General features: G+C 58.0%; 1 protein-coding gene across 5 annotated transcripts in view; it reads left to right on the forward strand.

Moving 5' to 3' along the window:
- The window catches only part of SMARCD3 (SWI/SNF related BAF chromatin remodeling complex subunit D3), a 160270-nt gene that overhangs the window by 21269 nt on the left and 119661 nt on the right, over positions 1-19340 (forward strand). For 2 of the 5 annotated variants that reach the window (XM_090048161.1, XM_090048157.1), the window contains exons 2-3: positions 14815-15038; positions 17831-17873. In XM_090048161.1, coding sequence (XP_089904287.1) covers positions 14815-15038; positions 17831-17873 — 267 coding nt within the window. Of the gene's footprint in view, positions 1-4458; positions 5181-5397; positions 5585-14814; positions 15039-17830; positions 17874-19340 lie in introns of those variants that run through there. The other 3 variants (XM_090048158.1, XM_090048159.1, XM_090048162.1) reach the window with 3 other exon arrangements.

Here is a 19340-nt window from a genome sequence, read left to right on the forward strand (position 1 = left end):
ATTTTCAAGAAGGGGAGGAAGGAGGACCCGGGTAACTATAGGCCAGTCAGTCTCACCTCCATCCTTGGCAAAATCTTTGAGAAAATCATCAAGGCTCACATTTGTGAGAGCCCGGCAGGACAAATTATGCTGAGGGGAAACCAGCACGGGTTCGTGGCAGGTAGATCGTGCCTGACCAATCTAGTCTCTTTTTATGACCAGGTCACAAAACGCCTCGACGCAGGAGGAGGGGTGGATGTCGTATACTTGGACTTCAGGAAGGCCTTTGACACGGTATCCCACCCCATACTGGTGAACAAGTTAAGGGGCTGTGACTTGGATGACTGCACAGTCCGGTGGGTGGAGAATTGGCTGGAGGGTCGCACCCAGAGAGTTGTGGTGGATGGGTCGGTTTCGACCTGGAAGAGTGTGGGCAGTGGGGTCCCGCAGGGCTCGGTGCTTGGACCGATACTCTTTAATGTCTTCATCAGCGACTTGGACGAGGGGGTGAAATGTACTCTGTCCAAGTTTGCAGATGACACTAAGCTATGGGGCGAAGTGGACACGCCGGAGGGCAGGGAACAGCTGCAAGCAGACCTGGACAGGTTAGACAAGTGGGCAGAAAACAACAGAATGCAGTTCAACAAGGAGAAATGCAAAGTGCTGCATCTAGGGAGGAAAAATGTCCAGCACACCTACAGCCTAGGAAATGACCTGCTGGGTGGCACGGAAGTGGAAAGGGATCTTGGAGTCCTAGTAGACTCCAAGATGAACATGAGTCGGCAGTGTGATGAAACCATCAGAAAAGCCAATGGCACTTTATCGTGCATCAGCAGATGCATGACAAATAAGTCCAAGGAGGTGATACTTCCCCTCTATCGGGCGCTGGTCAGACCGCAGCTGGAGTACTGTGTGCAATTCTGGGCGCCGCACTTCAAGAAAGATGCGGATAACCTGGAGAGGGTCCAGAGAAGGGCCACTCGTATGGTTAAGGGCCTGCAGGCCAAGCCCTATGAGGAGAGATTAGAGAAACTGGACCTTTTCAGCCTCCGCAAGAGAAGGTTGAGAGGCGACCTGGTGGCTGCCCATAAGTTCGTCAGGGGGGCACAGAAGGGAATTGGTGAGTATTTATTCACCAAGGCGCCCCCGGGGGTTACAAGAAATAATGGCCACAAGCTGGAGGAGAGCAGATATAGATTAGATATTAGGAGGAACTTCTTCACAGTTCGAGTGGCCAAGCTCTGGAACGGGCTCCCAAGGGAGGTGGTGCTCTCCCCTACCCTGGGGGTATTCAAGAGAAGGTTGGATGTGTATCTAGCTGGGGTAATGTAGGCCCAGCACTCTTTCCTGCTTATGCAGGGGGTCGGACTCGATGATCTATTGAGGTCCCTTCCGACCCTAGCATCTATGAATCTATGTGTTTGCAGTTGGTCTCTGAAACGTGCCAGGGGAAAGTACGCTGGGCAGAGGGGCCTGGTCTTTCTCCTGTGGAAATCCCTCTGGCTTTTGCTAAACAAAATGAAGTAGGGAGTCCCTGGCTCATGGTTAGGAGACCCAGTGGCTTCAACCGCCTCTTGTCACTGTCTCAAGGGCCAAGAACCAGGTGACCACATCAGTCCCTGTCCAGCCCTTCTCCCCCCACGGTTCTGGTTAAGGATCGTGACACTTGGAGTGATTTCTCTGCCAGGCCGGGTGACAGGGAGCCTGCACTGGGCACGCTGGTGCACGGGGCCAGGAGACAAGCCCGTTCTGTGCCGGCAGGCTGAGGAGCGCAGGGACAGGCCGGCAGCAGGGCCCGGTGAGTGGCTGGTGTGGAGTCTCATTCCCCTCCAAGGCCCGGCTGGTCTTGCCTCTGGTCGCAAAGGGGCAAGTGCTGCGCTGGGGCGGCTGCTGCGGTCACGCACCTGTCAGGCCTTGGCACAGGGTGGGCGAGGGGCGCCGGGTGAGAGATGGCTGTGGGGCCTGGTGTGAGGGTGGTGCTCACGGGGCGGTGGACCTGGGCGAGGGGCAGCTGCGGAGCCTGGCATTAGTGCGGTGCTCGCCACGTGGGCGAGGGGCAGCTGCGGGGCTGGGTGTCCGGCAGCGCTCGCTGCGCAGTGGACACGGGCAGGGCGCTGGGCAACTGCGGGGCCTGGCATTAGGGTGGGTGGTGCTTGCTGCGCAGTGGACGGGGGTGCGGGCAGCTGCGGGGCCGGGGTCAGGGCAGTGCTCGCCGCGAGGGGGATGTTGGTCGCAGGGTGCTGAGCAAAGGGCGGCTGAGAAGCCAAGTGTCAGGGCGGTGCTGGCCGTGCGGTGGACCTGGGTGAGGGGCGGCTGCCGGGCCTGGCATTGGGGCAGTGTTTGCCACGCGCGGGGTGGGCGTGGGGCCGGGTGTGAGGGCGGTGGTGGACACGGGGGGGGCCGAGCTCCTCCTCGGCTGCGGGCCCAGAGCTGCGGCGGCGTCGACACCCCACACCGACACCTCCCGAGGCACCCCGCGGGCGGGGCGGGGCCGGGGCGGGCTCCGGCCGCGAGGGGGTTAAGGCTCCCGCCCCTCCCCCCGCTCCCGCAGCCAGGCCGCGCCGCGGGCTGACCTTCACCGCCCCGCGCATGCGCCCCGCGGCCGCCCGCCGTCCGCACCCTGCTCCCGGCCCGGCTTGGCTCGGTTCGGCCCGGCCCGGCCCGGCGGCTGCGAGCACCACGGGGCGGGACCGGGCGCCGCGGGGCGGGTGCGGGGCGCCGCGGAGCCGCTGCCATTCGGCGCTTCGGTGGCTGGAGCCGACGTGGGGGGCCGAGAGGGGGGCTCCGTCGGCCCCGCGCAGCGCCCGGCCCGGCCCGGCTATGCCCCGCCCCGCCTGGGCTGGGCGTGCCTCTGCCCGTGTCCTGCATGTGCGAGACCCTGCGTGTTCATGCGTGTGTGCGCACGGGATGCCGCGTGTTTGTGCGTGTGCAAGATGTCACGTGGTCAAGAGTGTGCGTGTGCAAGACCCTGCTTGTGTTCATGCAAGTGTGCACGGGATCCCACCTACTGCACACATGGGAGAGGCCACGTGTCCATGCGTACCTGTGCTCCTGCCCGTTGGTGGGCGTGTGAGACCCTGTGCATGTGTGCGTGTCTGGTGGGTGGCCCTGCAGGCATGCCGGCCTATGCTGCTGTTGCTTGCATGCGTCCGTGCCCCGTGCTGTGCGGGGCGCAGGCCGTCCAGCCTGTTTGTGGCGAGCCCCCTGCACCCGTGGCAGGCGCTGGCCGCGTTGTCTGGGCCTGGAGCTGCCTGCAGCCCTGTTGCCCTCCTGCCTGCCCGGGACTGCCCCTGCCTGGACACGGGCTTGGCTAACACACCCTCCAGAAAGGCACACTGGCATGCGCAGGCAGGGCCGTCCTGCTCTGTGGGTGCAGCAGCTCACACCCAACCCGTGGTGGGGATCCAGGGAGGCGACCCCAACATCCTCTTGCTGTGGGGGCTGGAGCTTCCCAGCAATGGGCGCGGTGCCTGGCCACAAGGGGCAGGACAAAGGCAGGGCGGGCGCATCCTGATTTGGAGGATGCTTCTGTTGCAGAGACGTGGGCCTGGTGCTGCCCACCAAACGGTGACCCAGAGCCGGGGTTTGGCGGGGTGGCGACCTGTCACGCACTGCTTGAGGTGGCGCAGGGGCCAGGCACTCCTGCCCCCCAGGCTCCTGGAATTCCCCCAGGGAGCCCCACACAAGTGCCGGGGTTGAGCTGCCTGGTCCCCATGCCTCCGGGTGGGAGCTACGGTGCGGCTCACTTCCAGCTCATTCAGTGTCTCCTACACGTGGTTCTGGCTGCAGCAGTTGGGTCAGCGACCGCAAGAGATCAGGTCACTTCCCGGCTCCTTAACAGGAATTGTGAGCAGGAGGGAAGGATAAACCCTCCTGTAACCTGGCAACGTCTCTCTTGCTGTGGCAGCAAACCCTGGCAGGCTGCGGGCGCATGCGGAGCTGTCAGCAAGCAGATTGCTGCCCCAGGCCATGGCTGCGGTGATGGAGGAGCCAGTGCAGCTGAGTGCAGAATGGCGGCCGCTCCCAGAGCCCAGCAGCACCCGCGACTTTCCCGCCGGCCCGGGCGCTGGGAGCAGGCGAAGGCTGTGAAACCCATCTATCTCCCTGTTCTTCTGCTGCCCCATCCCTCCTTTCTCCCCCTCCCTGGGTGTGGCGGGGCATGCTGTGTCCCTGGGGACAACGTGCTTTGTCGTGCACGTGAGGCTTTGTTGCACACTGCTGGCTGCTCACACGGGGCAGCATGTACAGCGTTAATGATTTATCTGTGTCCATCCATCCATCACGGGGGTCTGTGGCAGGGCTGGGACAGTGGGCCGCAAGCATCTCGAGGGCAGAGCGCCTAGCCGGGGTGGCGATCGGGATGCAGGCAGGCGGGGAAGCCAGCTACACGTTGTGTCCTGCCGTCGCCATGCTGCGCTGACTCCTTGGCGCACGCTCCCCCTCCGCCTGCCTCCCTCTCACTCTTTCCTTCCCCTGGCTTGCACGCTGCCCTTCCTTTCCCCGGATTTCTGTCTCCTGCTGGTACTGCGTTTGTCCGGAGGGGCTTGTTCTTAGCCTTCTGTGCTGGAAATCCTGCCAGTGAATGTTTCTATGCTGCCTGCCACGTCCCTGGGGAGAAGGCCTGGGAATGCAGTGCTGGAGGAGACCAAGACCACTATTGTTCCCCACGGCTGCTGAGTGCTTTCTCTAGCTGGCAGAGCCTCCCTGCGAGCTGCTCCATGTCCTTGCCGGAGCTCTCCCTGCACCCCAGGGCCCAGGATCCTGTGGCGCTGGAGAGGAGAGGCTGCAGTGCTGCTGGTGGAAGGCTCAGACGTGTTTTCAGTTTGCCTCCTGCTTATCTCTGCTGTTTGGACAGAGAGGTTTAAAAGGCTGGATTTTCTGTCCCTGCAGAGTAAACACACAGACCCGGGCAGCACAAACTATTTCTGGCTTATCAGTTGAGGAATGCAGCAGCTGAGGATTAGCGGGAGTGGGCCGTCAGGAAGGCCCTGAAGGGGCCCCCTCCCCACTCCGCTCTATTAGAAGTGTGAGAGCCCAGCAGGACTCAGAGGGGAGAGTTGGAGAAAAAGGCAGAAAAGGGAAAGAAAGAGGCAGAGGGAGAGGAGAGAGGCTGAGCCGACCCGATGGCCACGGATGAAGTTGCTGGCGGGGCTCGCAAAGCCACGAAAAGCAAACTTTTTGAGTTTCTGGTCCACGGGGTGGTGAGTCGGGAAAGTTAGAGAGCTGGCTGGTGCTGAACAGAGGGATGAGCGAGCCAGGCGCCAGGGCTGGGCTGGGAGCAGCCCCGCCGTGTGCCCTGGGTGCTGGCTGGCGGTCCACGCCGCGTGGCAGGAGCAGGGGATGGGCCCAGCTCCGTGGGCAGGCGTTTGGGTGAGGTGTGCAGCGGTTGCTGCTTCTGACGCTGCGGGAATGGGGGGGGCGGGTTTGTTTCCAGACCGGTTCCGGGGCAGGGGCCAGAGCGGATCCGACCCCCGCGGTCTCTCAGGGCGCCTGGTTCTGCAGTTCAACTCCTGCTGCATGCAGGGATGCTGGGAAAGCCCTGTGCTGCGGGGCGCGGGACTTGTCTGTGGACTTGGCTCTCGTGTGTCCCCTGGCTACCTAACAGGTGACTTCCAGGGGCTCCGGGAGACTAGCTCTGCACTCGTTGCTGGGGAGTCTCAAGGTGCCATACTTCAGGCGCCCTCAACATCCTTGTAGCCTTCCTGTGGCCATTGGAGGCCTCCTGACATTCAAGGGATTGCCATTCGTGAGGACATGCCTTCCTCTGCCTTGTGCTTGTTGGGAGCTGTGTCCCTCCGGGGCTCCCAGCAGCGACGGAGAGGAATTGTAGCTTGTGACATTGGGGTTTCTTAAGGAGACTTCAGTGTAACAGAAGGCGCAGTGCTAGGGAGTCTGAGGAGTGCGAAGGCTGAGTGGCTGTCAGATTGCGCGCACTTTCTCTTGAGGAGCTGGGATCTGCTTGCAGTGGCACCCTCTTCCAAGCCGTCGCTGAGGGCTCTGCGTTAGAGTCCAGCAGCCCACGCTGCTGCCCCTTTGGTGGCCTGGTGTTTGCCCTCAGTTTGCTTACCTGGAGCGTGACGTCTTTGACAAACCCTCGAGATGGGGAGATCCGGACCTGCCGGCCTAGGGCAGTGTGAGCAGCCTGCCGCTTATATGAGAATGGCAACCTAGTGACCATGGCACTGGGGACCTGCAGGATTAGTGACTGGCAAATGAGCACTGGTTGTGAGCACTCCCCTTGGTCATACAGCCCGTGTCTGGGGGCAGGCCGGCCTGTGGGGTAACACGCCTGCCGACGGGCAGGCCTGTGCAGCAGACCGTGAATGGGGGGCGACCTGATGGTAGAGGTGAATGCAGGGGGCAGTCTGCTGGCTGGCACATGCGGATGGCCGGTGGGGGAGTGCAGCGCGGGGCAGGCATGTGAGGCGGCTTGGGAGTCAGGAGCATGTGGGTGGCCTTTTAAAGGGTCAAGTGTTCTCTTGGCAATGACAGGCCAACGCACTCCCTTTAGTACCGGGGAGAATGGCTGAAATGGTGGTGAAGGGACCCCCTCTCGTCTGTGGGTGGGCGAGGGGTGCCAGAGACAGTCACAGATTCATAGACGTTAGGGTTGGAAGGGACCTCAACAGATCATTGAGTCCGAGCCCCTGCCTAGGCAGGAAAGAGTGCTTGGGTCAGATGAGTCAGGCTGGAGTCAGGCTTTCTGATGCAGAATTGGGCCTCTCCAGCACTGGAGCTGCCTGAGGATGTTGACAGTAGTGGATGACCAAAAATTGGCTTCCGCTGTGTGCTTGGACTTCCAAAGAGCCTTTGCTGTAGTTTGTCGCTGTGCAGGCGGCGTTGGAGAATGGCTGCCTCGTCTGCGCTGGGATTGCAGGCTTCAGCATCCTCCATGCATGTGGCTGCAGTCAGGCAGATGTCTGGCGTGGAGGTTGCGGGTGTTGGTGTGGCACAGCTCTCCTCAGAGCAGCCCACTCTGCTCCTTAGCAGGCCCCACAGCCCTGCCCCAGCAGCTTCTCCTCCCACTCCCCTGGCAGTGGAGCCCTGGCATTATGTTGTGTGTTTACTCGTGCACCTGCTGCACTGACCCTGTTCTACTCATTTAGTTCCTTCACCTCCATTCTTTCCTCCTTCCTCGTCCCTCTCCAGCCGAGTCTGCTCCACCAGAAGGGGAATCACTCCTGACCTCACCTGTCTCGCCAGCCTGCGCTCCTTCTTCTCCGCCCTGGGCCCTGTGCTCCTTCATCTCCGCCTCCAAAACAACTGAAGGAGCCGTCACAGCTGCTGCCTGCACTCTCATTTCTCTAGCCACTCGGCCTCAGGCTGCAATGGGTCATGCGGTTTCCGTGTAAAAGCAAAGGCAGCGGCAGAGTCTCTGATAGTGTCCATGAGGCTGTAGCTCTTGATATGGGGGCAGAAGTGCTTGAGGTGATTTCTGATGGGTTTTCTGTCGGGGTGGGGGGAGTGGGGGGAGGCACCAGTGTCCTCAGCGGTGTTGTTGCCAATGGTGGAAAGGATTTTGGAGAGGAGACTCTTGCCACATTTCCTGGGGACTGAGACTGGACTTCCCAAATCCCTGCAGGCGCAGACTTTGTCACCAGCTCTCGCGTCATCGTTCTGGGCTCTGCCCCCTCTCCTCCACCTCTGGTCCTGACCCTCTCTTTGCTCTACCCCAGTGATCCTCAGCTGGGCGATACAAGACCCTATCAAGGGTAATGCGCATTATGAATACTGTTAGGTATCCAGACACTTGCACATGATTCATAAGATAAACCCAGAGATTTCAGACAGGAATCCCCAGCATCACAAACATTCAGACCTGCTGTGGTCCCTCTGGCTTTCTTGTCACAGAAGAATTGCTCTTATTTTTCCATGGTCGAGAAATGAGTGAAAGTGAAGAGATGGCATTTTCTGAGGGGGCCTGGAGCCTCACAAGGCGTGTCTTGAGTCTGGAAAGGTTGAGATCCTCTGCATTATCCAGACAGGCTTCAAGATCTTGCCCGTCACAAGACCAATGCTGTAGCCTCGTTCTCCTTAACTCCATGATGACCATTGCTGCTGACAACTACACCTTCCTGAAATTGCTTTCTTGGCACTCCTGTCCTTTTATGGTCCCTGCCTACCTCAAGCCTCCTTTAACAGGTCCTCCTCAGCCTGTCTTGGTGGACACCTCTGAAGGCCCTACCTCTGGCCTGTCCTTTTCCCCCTCTCTGCACCCTGTTTACAGCGCTCTGATCCAAAACCCTGCCATTAACCATCTTTATGCTGATATACCAGTCTGCTGATCAGCTTTCTCCCTTCCTTTAACCAGTAGCACATCCTCACTTGCCTTTTCTGGCATCTCTTCTGGGTGTCCAGCCATCAAGTGAAGCTCAGCTTGGACAAAACAGAGGTATTAATCTCCTACAAGCCATCACCTTTCTACCTGGTGCTGCCCTGGCCTGTCGCATGGACCTCTTCTTTGGTCTCTTTCCTTTGACACGTGTATAACTGGGCCATATCGACAGCTTGCCCTTTCATCTTGCACGTTCTGCATCTATGATTCAGTGCTGTCACCGTGGCTCTCCTCCCCCTTTGTAGCATGGGTGCCATTGAGCTCTCCTTCTGTTCATGGAGATCGCTGCTGCCGGGTTCATTGACTTGGCCCCTTGTTCTGGCTCTTCAACCCCCTGCTGCTGCCCTGTCACTGCCCCCCCTTCTCCTTTCAAAGGGAGTCTGACCTTGGTGTGTTAGGCCTTTCTCCTCCTCCCTGGTCAGGTCTGATGTCTTACTACAGCAGCCATGACATCAGCTCAGCCCGATGACTGTTCTCGGGTAATTTCAAGCTCCCCCCTGCGGCCTCTCTGCTGCTGGGAAAAATGTCCCTCTTGGCAGTGATGGAATCAGCCTTGTCCTCTTTTACATCTCCCCTAAAACTGACTTCTGTCATGATTTCTACTAATTGCAACTATCTGCACTGGGGCTGCTAACTTGTACAATTGTACCCATCCTTCAGCCAGTCTTCTTGACCAGCCCATTTACCTGCTTGTTCACTCTCTCTCTCCTCACCTTGGGCTGTGTGTGGTTGGGGCAGGGGCTGCATTTGGTGATTGGCAGTTATCACAGCAAGCCCCATTCCCAGAGCCAGGGTCCTTGCACCTTACCACAGTAATGATAAATAAGTGAAATAGGGATAAGCTCTCAACTTTCCCCGTGGCTGGAGGCTGTGCCTGAGATCTGGTTCCACGCGGATCCACAAAGCATCTGGGTTTGAATCAGTGATCTGGAAAAGAGGGTGAGCACCGCGTTTTCATGTGCAAATTTTGCTATGAAACTCCTTGTACATCGCTGGGTTTTAAATGAGCTGAAACCATTCACAAAAAAGGCCTGGACGTCATTGTGGGCTGCTCAACACACGGCAGCAACCAAGAAAGCAAATACAATGTTCATGTGCATGAGAAATGGGGCAGGGAATAATACAGCAGGCAGTGTGATCGGAAGTGGCAGCGTGTCCTCACCAAGACATTGTGCTTGGAACCGACAGGGTGGGGTCGCCGTGCTGGGCAGGTGGGTTTATGTGGGGAATCCTGTTGAGGAGACAAGATGAACGGTAACTTGTCACAGAGATGGTTAATCGGGTGCCTCTTTCTGTGTCTCAGTAATAGCAGAGGGCACGCTCCATGAAACTAGAAGGCAGCCTGGTCAAAACAGGTAAAAGCCATGGTTTTCTCCAGCACACCATAAACCTGTGGAACTTGCTGCCATAAGAAATAGCAGAGACCCAAAGATAAATGGGCTTCATGTATATTGGACAATGGTGTGAGTAGAAGTGATGCTCAGTAGGGCTTTATGAGGGATGTAATCCCCTCCCTGTGTTGGATGTGAACCTACCTCAGCCTCGCAGGGGGTGGAGAGATGCTTTCAGCAGTTCCCTGCCCCTCCTGCAGGACTTCTCCCAGCTTCTGGGAGGCCTTTTGTCCAGACCATTGCCAGAGATGGTGCGTTTGGCTTCTGATTCAAGTGTCTGTGGAGCGTACCTTACTTGGCTTCAGAGCTGGCTCGCTGATGAAGCACAGCAAGTAGTGAACCAGCATTGAAGGGTGTTCCTAGGAGGGAGTCAGCAGAAACAGACGTGAGGCCCCTGCAGCTCAGCTATGTCATGCAGTGGATAAGGCCCTGGAAACTTAGTCAAGAGACCTGGGCTCTGTTCCCAGCTCTGTCATAGAGTTCCTGGGGTACCCTGGGCAGGCCGCATCCTTTATCTGCACTCCAGTTCCCTGTCTGTAAAACAGGGATAACGATACTGGCCTTGTATAAGGTAGGAAGTGCTAGGTAGATATCATGATCACCATTGCTGCTGCTGTCATCAGTGATACAGAAACGAGAAGAAAATTGCCGCTAGTAACATTTTTGGATGACATGAAAATGGCAGAGTAGCAAATAAGAATAAGGGCAGGACAGTCGCCCAGTGCAAACTGGATCTTGGGAAAGTCAGTTCCTCCTCATCTCCAACCCCAACTTCCTCTGCTGCAGCTTGAGACCTTTGTTTCTAGCCCTGTCTCATGTAGCCACAGAGGAAAGCCCATCGCCATCCTTTCTGTAATTGCCCTTCAGGTATTTAAAGACTGTTACCAAATTCCCCCTCGATCTTCTAACTAAATGAGCCTAGCTCTATCAGCCTTTAATTGTGTGGTCAGCTGGGCCTGTTCACACACAATCCAGCCACTTTTAATACAGCTAGTGCACTAGGAACCGAGAGTGCAGTCCTCTGAGTGAGTGAGATTTGAGGCATGGAGCATGGTGTCTCCCAGTGAGAAGAGCAGTGAACTTTGTTTGACTTGTCCAACAGGAAATCAAGAGGTGACTTAATTGCACCATAATGTCTCCAGAAAGGAAATATGAGGGCCAAAATGAGTCTCTGTCATTTGTTTCTGTTGTCACACCTGGGAGGTCCTACTCTTGGCCACATTGCTCTGGGCATGGTATGTGTGCAGAGAACAGAAGGCTAGTCCTTGCCCCAGAGAGCTTACAATCTCCCTATAAGATGAGAGCAAATGGATGGACAGACAGATGAGGGCACACAAAGAAATGACATGACAGCCAGCAGTGGTCAATGTGAGATGGAGTAGTTACTTGCAGCCTGGCTGTTGTCAAGTTTTTGGGGCTGAGAGTGTTTGGGAAGGATCTGAAGTGGAAAATGGAGATTTTGGGGTGTTTCTGGAAGGTTTTTACGAGGCATGAGGGGCAGCAGTGATAAGGAGAAGACTCAAAACTGCCAGTTTGCGAGGAAGGCGAGCCAGTGGCAGAGGCTAAGCATCATGGGCTGACTGGTGGCTGGGGTCGACTTCCTGGTGCTGTGTGAGCACTGCCAGATAGGGGAGGGATCAGCCGTCAATAGTAGGGAAAGGTGCAACAAGAACCAGTGGCTGGAAGCTAGGCCATTCCCAGTTCAAACTAGGAGCAGGTTTTTGCAGTGGGAACGATCTGCCGAAGCAGGCCAATCTGGGCAAGCGGGGATTCTCCATCTTACCATCTTCAAACCAGCTTGGATGCTGTTCTGGGAGATGCTGTAGTTAAGCACCAGGATTGGGGTTCAGCACCGGAAAAAACAAGTGAAATGTAAGGGCCTGTGATGTACAGTGGGTCAGACCAAAGGTCTGGTGCTACCTTCTGGACCACTTGGCTGCAGCCAAGGCTGGGGATTTTGAATGCTCCCGCTGGGACTTGAAAGGAAGGTTCCTGTCTAGAGTGTCTTGCCCCTCTGCTCAGGATCAGACCGATGCCATTATTTGGGGTCAGGAAGGGATTTTCCCCTGGTCAGATTGGTACGGACTGGGGTGGGGGTGGGGTGTTGCCTTCCTCTGTAGCGCGAACATAGTATCAGCCTGGGATTTCTGGAATGTATATTGACAACCTGGTATAGAAGCTGGATGTTGGCCACCGCGGTCCCCCTGCGTTCACTGCGGCAGGTTAGGGTGTGATGTCTGGTGCTGTGCCAGGGGTGACTGTAATTGTGCTAAGAGGAAAGACAGAGACTGTTTGGACAGGGCTGATCCTTTCTCAGGCAGGGGCTGGACTAGATGTGACCTCTGGAGCTCCCTGCCAGCCCTGCAGCTCTAGGATTCTGTGACTCCGATTCCAGCCTTCGGCTCCAGGAACGAAATGGAGAACTGGGCCAGGTGGTCTGAGCTTATGCTACCACATGCATCTGTGCTCCTGCTCCCCCCCAATACGCCGCTGGCCTGCATGGCAAGAAAACTGCCCCATCCTGAGCGGTGCCGAGTTGGGGGCCGATCTCAGGGGGGGCATGTGCCCCCCGTGCCTCCCTACCAGTTGCCTGTGCCTAGAAGCCTCCATCAAGGTTTGGGGCCCCATTGTGCACATACTCTCAGAAGAAAGTGGGTCACTGCCTCAGAGAGGTTGCAGTCAAGGTTTGGGCTTCAGATGTGAGCTGTGCCGGGTCTGGCGAACGAGGGTGGTTAGATAGCGACGCACAGTGTGCAGCCGTGGGTGGAGTCTGCAGCAAATGCCACAGCTGTGGGATCATGGAATACTTGGACCCCGGTGACGGGGCATGGGAAAGCGCTGGGAAGGGGAGTGCGGGAGCACTCGCTGCTGAGCTGGGCAGCAGGCAAGGCCCGCCGGAGCTGGAGCCGGAGCCGGAGCATGGACCCTGACTTGGCAGCTCCACTAGAAACTTGATGACATTGCAGTGATAGCTGTCCAGGGGGAAGGGTTTGCCTGCAGATCCCTTCCCCTTGCTTGTCACAGCCCTGATTCCAGCCTCTCCGGGGGGAGGGGGAGACTCACAGTCAGGCCCCTCTCACCCAAAGCAGGGTTCCCTCGTGTTCACTCTTGTTTTACCCTTCCCTCCCTCCGTCCTGCTGCTGCCCACGATACGCGGCACGTGTCTCTGCAGCTCGCGGTAGCTGCTGTGCGCCTGGCCCTGCCCTGGGCACTGCTGCCCTTTGGGGCGGCCGTGGCACTGCCTGCAGCCCGGCCTTGCCCAGGCGCGATGGGCGCTCAGAGTGCAGAGGGGAACGGGTGCATGGGGGAATCCCAGGAAGGGCCCGGCCCTTCCCTCTTTGTGGGCTGCGGAGCCTGGTCACCCTTGTGCCAGTCGTGGAGGGGTCTGGGCGCCCTGGAGGGGCAGTTGTGCCAGGTCCGAGGACTGCGCAGACAGGAAAGACCCAGGCCTGGGAGCAGGAGGGCAAAGCACGGGGGAAGTGGGGCATGAGAAGAGGTAGAGCATGGGCCGTGGGTACCAGGGACTTGCCCTTTTTCCAGCGCAGCTGTTTCCTGCTTGCTGGTGTGATGCCCCCTCAGCACGGCCGGAGAGGGGGCAGCTCCCAGGCCTTCAAAGGGGTAAAGCTGGTCAGCAGCAGGGTCGGCCACTGCCCCAGGCCCTCTGGTCACGCAGCGGCGCAGACGGTGCCCCCTGCCAGGTAGCATCCCAGGGTGGGTGTGGGACAGCTGAGGCGGCAGCGGGGCTGCTGGTCTTGGCTGGAAGGTGGCCATGGCTGGTGGATTGACAGGTGACAGGAGACCGGACTTGGGGCCTTCTTGCGAAGGGTTTTTTGAGCCACTTGCTGCTTGCAACTGGACTGTGGCCAGGCCTGGGCTGGGGGAGGAGTGGGGAAGGAGCCGGTGTGTCCGGACAGCTGTCAGCACCGCCTCGGTGGCTGTGCCGCAGGGACGAGCCGGGACAGCTGAAGATATTTCTGGCCCTGTTCCGTGGCCTCCGTGCTGCTGGTTTGTCCCCTCTTTGCCCCGCCTTGGCTGCCGTCTCCTCCACCTGCTATCAGCAGTTAATGGCCTTCTGCAGTGGACCCTCCTCCACATCACAGTTGCCCGTTGTGGCTTCCACCCCTCCCCCCCGGGGTCCATCCACCCCTCCAGCGCTGCCAGCCCCAGGGCAGGGGCTGGACCGCAGGCCTGGCAGTCCCTTCTGGCCCTGCGCCTGTGACTGCGACCAGCACTGCCCTTGGCCTCGTGAGGAGGCTGGGCAGCTTGGGGCAGTTGCTGCCTGGCCGGGCCACAGAGCTGGGTCATGTGGCTGGTTTGCTGATGTCAACCCCTGCCCAGTGGCTGTGGCTGGTGCAGGGGCTCTGTTATCTAGTCCATAGCTCAGGGGAAATGAGGATAAAATGCCCTAACTCAAGTATATCATGTGGAGGTGCCCACTGCGCTCCTCTCTGTGCCCCGTGGTGCATTGTAAAGGCTGGGTTGCTTCATGGGTTGTGGTCATTCCCAAGGACAATTAGCATCTTGCTGCCAGGACCAACTGTATCCTGGATCCGGTTCTGCATCGAGCTGATTGTTGGACCGGTCCTCTGCCATGGGACTGCTGGATGCTGAGGGGCATGCTGCCCAGCCCTTGGGGTCCTCTGCTCTCAGAAGAGGCCTAGTGCCATGGACTCCCTCTTGCTGTTTCATGCTGTCGTGCTGACCCCTGGCAGCTCCTCAGGGCGAGCGCTTTGCCCTTCTCCCCGCATTTTACCCTTGGCTACAGGCTTGGCCACAGCTGGGCCAGCCGTGGCTCCTGTGCCTTTTGTGGTCAGCCCCGGCACTGTGTGCTGCAGTAGCAAGGCCTAGACTGTCACTCTCACTCATGCTCTTGGTGTCTTCCCAGCACCAGCCTCTCCTGCACCGTCACCAGCCCACCCTACTGTTGGGGTCATCTCTGAGGACCAGGGAGTGCCAGGACCGAGGGTCCATGGCTGGGCAGAAAGGCCAAAACTTGGGACCTCGCCAGTCCTGGCGTTGGGATATGGGCTCACTGCACCCCAGCACCACTCCTGCTGCAGTAGCAGCAACTCACCTGGCATTTCTCTCTGTTTTGCTCTCCCTCTGCAGCGTCCTGGGATGCCATCGGGTGCTCGAATGCCCCATCAAGGGGCACCAATGGGTCCCCCAGGCCCTGCCTACGTGGGAAGCCCCTCAGTGCGCCCCGGGATGCCCCAGGCCGTGATGGAGCCAACACGGAAGCGCACGGCGCCGCAGCAGGTGCAGCAGCAGCAGGTGCAGCAGCAAGTGCAGCAGCAGCAGCAGCAGCAGGCAACCCAGAGCCGCACCAGGAGGTGAGCACTGGGGAGGGGGCCGGAGAATCAGGCTCCTGCCTGGGCAAGCGGTGGGCAAAGATACGGAGCAGACATATCCGTTCTCCCTTGATGGGAGCAGGGGCCGTGCAGACCGTGTTCAGCAGATGTTGCCCTGTCTTTTGGTCTTGAATTGTCTGAGCAAAGCCTTGAGTTGTGTGGGAGCAAGGTGTTGGGGGCCATAAGCCTGCTTGGCCTGGGTGCAGGGCCAGGTCTTTCCCAGCCACAGACTGTTCCCTGACTTTGCTTTCAACTTTGTTTTCACACTGCACCTTGATTGGTCACTTGACTGGCTGATTGGCCTAGTAATGTTTCTGCTCCTGACTGGCTCCCTGCATTTGCTTATGAGCAAGAGGGGAGTAAACTGAGGAGATTTCAGCCTGGTCACATGAATATTCATGCCAGGATCCTTAAGGCAAAATACATTTGCATGAGGATTCATGAGGCTTTCACTTTTCACAATTGTTCTCACAAATTAAATCATTGGTGGAATCCTCAGAAAATTATGGGAGCTGTGGGAGTAATTTCTGGTTTTCCTTGTCTTTTCTGGTAGAAGTTACCCATCTTTAACCTCATGCCCAACCCAGTTCATAAGAGTTTACATGCTGTTGTACACTGCAGCATAGTCTGTTACAGCAGCATTATAATTCTGCTCAGCAGACCCTTCATTTGCAAATTGTTGAGCTGGTTTCTCCAGGCTGGGTTTGCAAACAGTAACTGCTTGGGGCTTGCTCCCCTGGAGCACCTACACATCTGGAGCATAAGCACTGCGTGTGCTTCCCAGCTCAAACAGTGCATTGAGGGTACAGCACATCTGGGTACAGGTTGTAACTGCTTCCCTGGAGCTCCTTTAGGTCCAAGTTGGATGCACTGGAGCAGCTAGTGAACTTCCAGTGTGTCTCAGCACATCTGGACATCAGGGCACATCCAGAAAGGGCACCAGTGCTATGTGTGTGCGAGTGTGCTCCAAGCAAATGCTGTGGGAGGGTGTGTGGGCTTGGCATGGCTGCGTGTCAGATGGCTGTGCCTGGTGCTAGCCCATGAGCATCCCCTCCACTTCCCCCCCTCCACTTCCCCCTCTTCCCCCCACTCTGTCCCAATTGCTGCACGCACTGGTATCCAGGGGCATTGACCTGTTCTCAGGGCTTTACCCTCTGGGAATTCGCTTGTCCCCGGAGAGCTGGCTGGCCCAGCTGCAGCAGGAAGCACCTTTCCAGATCCACCTGGTGCTTCTGGTGTCCAGCCCTGTGTTGATCCCTTTGCAGGGAGTGCACCCGACCCCCTGCGGCCGTGCCTGGGGGTACCAGCAGCCACCTCACTCGCCCCACTTCCTCCACGTGTCTCCTCTCCCTGGAGCTGTTGCCTGTGTTACTCTGAGGAGTCCCTGCCCCTCTTGGGAAGCTGCTCTGCATCTGGCTAGGCCTAGGGGCCCATAGCACCCTTTTTCTGGCAGGGTCTGGGTAGGGAATAAGGGTCTCTGCATTGGCAGGCATGATACAGGCAGAGATGGTAAATTCCAGGTGTCTAGTGGGCTGTGGCAAGACGGGGGAGCCGTAGTACATGCCCCAATTTCCTTTAGGCTGGGACTTAGCCTGTTCCTTGCCTTTGCCTTCTCCCTCTTAATCGTGTTTCCTGTGGATGGCTCTGTGTCCTCGCACCTCTGCTCCCTCTCTGCCTGCCAACTGGCACCAAGCCTCCTGTCATGAAATGGCCCAGCTTTACCATTCCCCTGCTTCCTCAGGTCCCTGCCCTGCCCACATGGCACACGTGTATGTGCGCGCGCGCGCACACAACTGCCCTGGACCAGACCCTAGCAGGGCTGGGAGAGTGGAGGTAGCAGTAGTTCCCTCCACACACAAAGGTAGCCTCAGGCCTAGGTTCACGTGAAGCTGCTGTGTGAGACCTGGTTATAACTGGGAGACGGTAGGAGGGAAAGGGGTGTACGCACATCACTAATGAGTGTGAAAACGGGCTGAAACGGGGCCCTTCAGAAAGAGACATAAGGGGCCTTTGGAGAGAGTGAGAGGGGGGCAGGAATGCTGCAGGCCCCTCCCCACAGCAAAAGACTTTGGGCACCAGCTGTGTCATGCTTCAAGGATGATGCCTGGCCTGGGTTCCTGGAACAGCACCATGCCTTGTGCACAGATATGTGCAGACAGGGGAGTGTATGCCTGGACACCCTTGCATGGAGATACATACTTGTGGATAGAGTGCACCCCCCTTCTGTGTATACACACACACGCACACACACACCCCATCGTCAGTCACAGGTGTGCATCCACCCATGTGCTGATTGTCAGATACAATATGCACCCACACGTGCACTCACGTGGACGTGCATAAACATGGAGACATGTAAAGCTGCTCAAGCATGTTCATGGTCAATCCACAGACACTCATGAAGCGCCGTGTGTGTGCACACACACCTGCACACGCACATGCACATGTGGCTGCCCGCACCCCCCTGCCCGTATAGAAGGCATGTGCTTGTGCAGACGCACACGCAGTGCCGCTCCACACAGCAGAAGGCCACTGGTCTAGGAACTCACAGGCTTCGTTCCTCAGAGCCTACAGGCAGCCTGGGTCTGCTCTGGGCCGTCCCCCGGCCATGGGGAGTGGGGGTCCCAGGTATGGGGCATGGGTGAGACCCTTTTGCCAATGCCTGCACAGCTGTGCACCAGCATGTGGAGATGTCAGGATAATTTAGCAGGTGGCCTCGTTACTCCTAGATCTGTCACCATGGTAACGTGTTTTTTTCTTTAAAAAATGTACAGTGCCAAGAGGAGGAAGATGGCTGACAAAATTCTCCCTCAGAGGGTGAGTCGCTTTCATTTCCTATTCCCTTCACAGTCAGTTCAGCACCTTTGTTTAATCCGATGGATTTTAACAAATACTTTCGCTTTTTGTTTAAAAAAATCTAATTAAGAAGTGAGCAGCCTGCTGGAGGCAGGTCTAGAGAGCGAAGCTGGGGCTGGGGCTGGGCTGGGCTGGGCTGGGAGTGTGAGCACGAGCACGCCGCGGCCGGCCTGCCCACCCCTCGTGCTCGGGGCTCCATGCTGGTACTGTGCTGGCAGGTGGGGCTGGCCCCGGGGCGTCTCCGGGCACTGGGGCTCCCTGGGCTCCGAAGGGGGTTGAATCCCTGTTTCTGAGTGCAGTCTGGAGCCGGCGCAGAGTTCAGCGCCTGCCCGGGAAGGCTCCTCAGCACGTCACAATGGCCAGCCTTGCAGCCGATGCCTGGGCTCCAGCCGCGTTCTCTGGGAAGCGCCCTGGATTAGTCGCTGCCTGCACCACGCAGGGCTCAAAGGGTCCGGATTGTCCAGGGAATGATTAACTCTTACATCCCCGGGGACAAGTGCAGCTGCCTCTTCTCTGTGGGGCCTGCAGTGCACATAGGTGCATCGAATCTGCCTGAGCTCCTTCCCACTGCTTATCCCTCCCACTTCCTTCGGCAGGCCCCTGGACTCCTCCCTCTGCAGAGCCACCAGGCAGACCCTGTGTCCAATGCCTTGAGCTGCAGCCCCCTGTGCTCTCTGGGGCAGAGACCTGGCATTACATCTGTCCTGATCTCCCTTGGCCAACAGCCACCTGATCCCCAAAGACAGTCCCTCCTCTAGCTTCATGCAAACTTTTGCTACTGTCGTGCACTCAGTGCCAGGCTTCTTGCTCCCGAGTCAGTGCTCCTGCCCATTGTGGCCCAGCCCCTCTGCCCACCGCCAGCACCACTCCCAGGCCACCTCCCAGCACCGAGGCCTGCCTTTGCTCCTGCATAGAGACAGGTCCCATGAGGATCCCCCATTCCTGACATCTGTACCCTTCACCTCTGCTGCTACCCCGCCTCTGCAGGAGGAGCTGAGCTCTCCATGGGGACACATCCAGTTCCCAAGTGCTGCCACCTTAGGGGTCAGACTGTAATTAAGCCCAGGGCTGTCGTGGTGGCCACGGCCTCCTAGTCCTCTGCCTGAGCTGCATCCCTTCTCTACAGTCTCCTCTCCCGTGACCAGATTTTGGGCTCCCTGTTCTTTCAGTTCCTCCAGGAGCCCCACCCGTCTCTGGGGAGATGCTTCTGCACCCTGAGGTGAATGCAGTTCCTATGTCCATTAAGACATTATTTTCTCCCTTGTGAATGGAAAGCTGCTCCAGGTGGTCCAGACTTGGCCGGCCATGTGAGGTTATATCTCATGTGTTAAGTCATTGGTATTGCAGTGACCTCTATGGCCCCATCTCCATGACAGAGCATTGCCTGCACAGCGGCATTGACACTGGCACTGGCAGGAGTTGCAATGT

The sequence above is a fragment of the Crocodylus siamensis genome, chromosome 5, assembly GCF_052110815.1.
Source record: "Crocodylus siamensis isolate JL-2025a chromosome 5, ASM5211081v1, whole genome shotgun sequence".
Taxonomy (NCBI): Eukaryota; Metazoa; Chordata; order Crocodylia; family Crocodylidae; genus Crocodylus; species Crocodylus siamensis.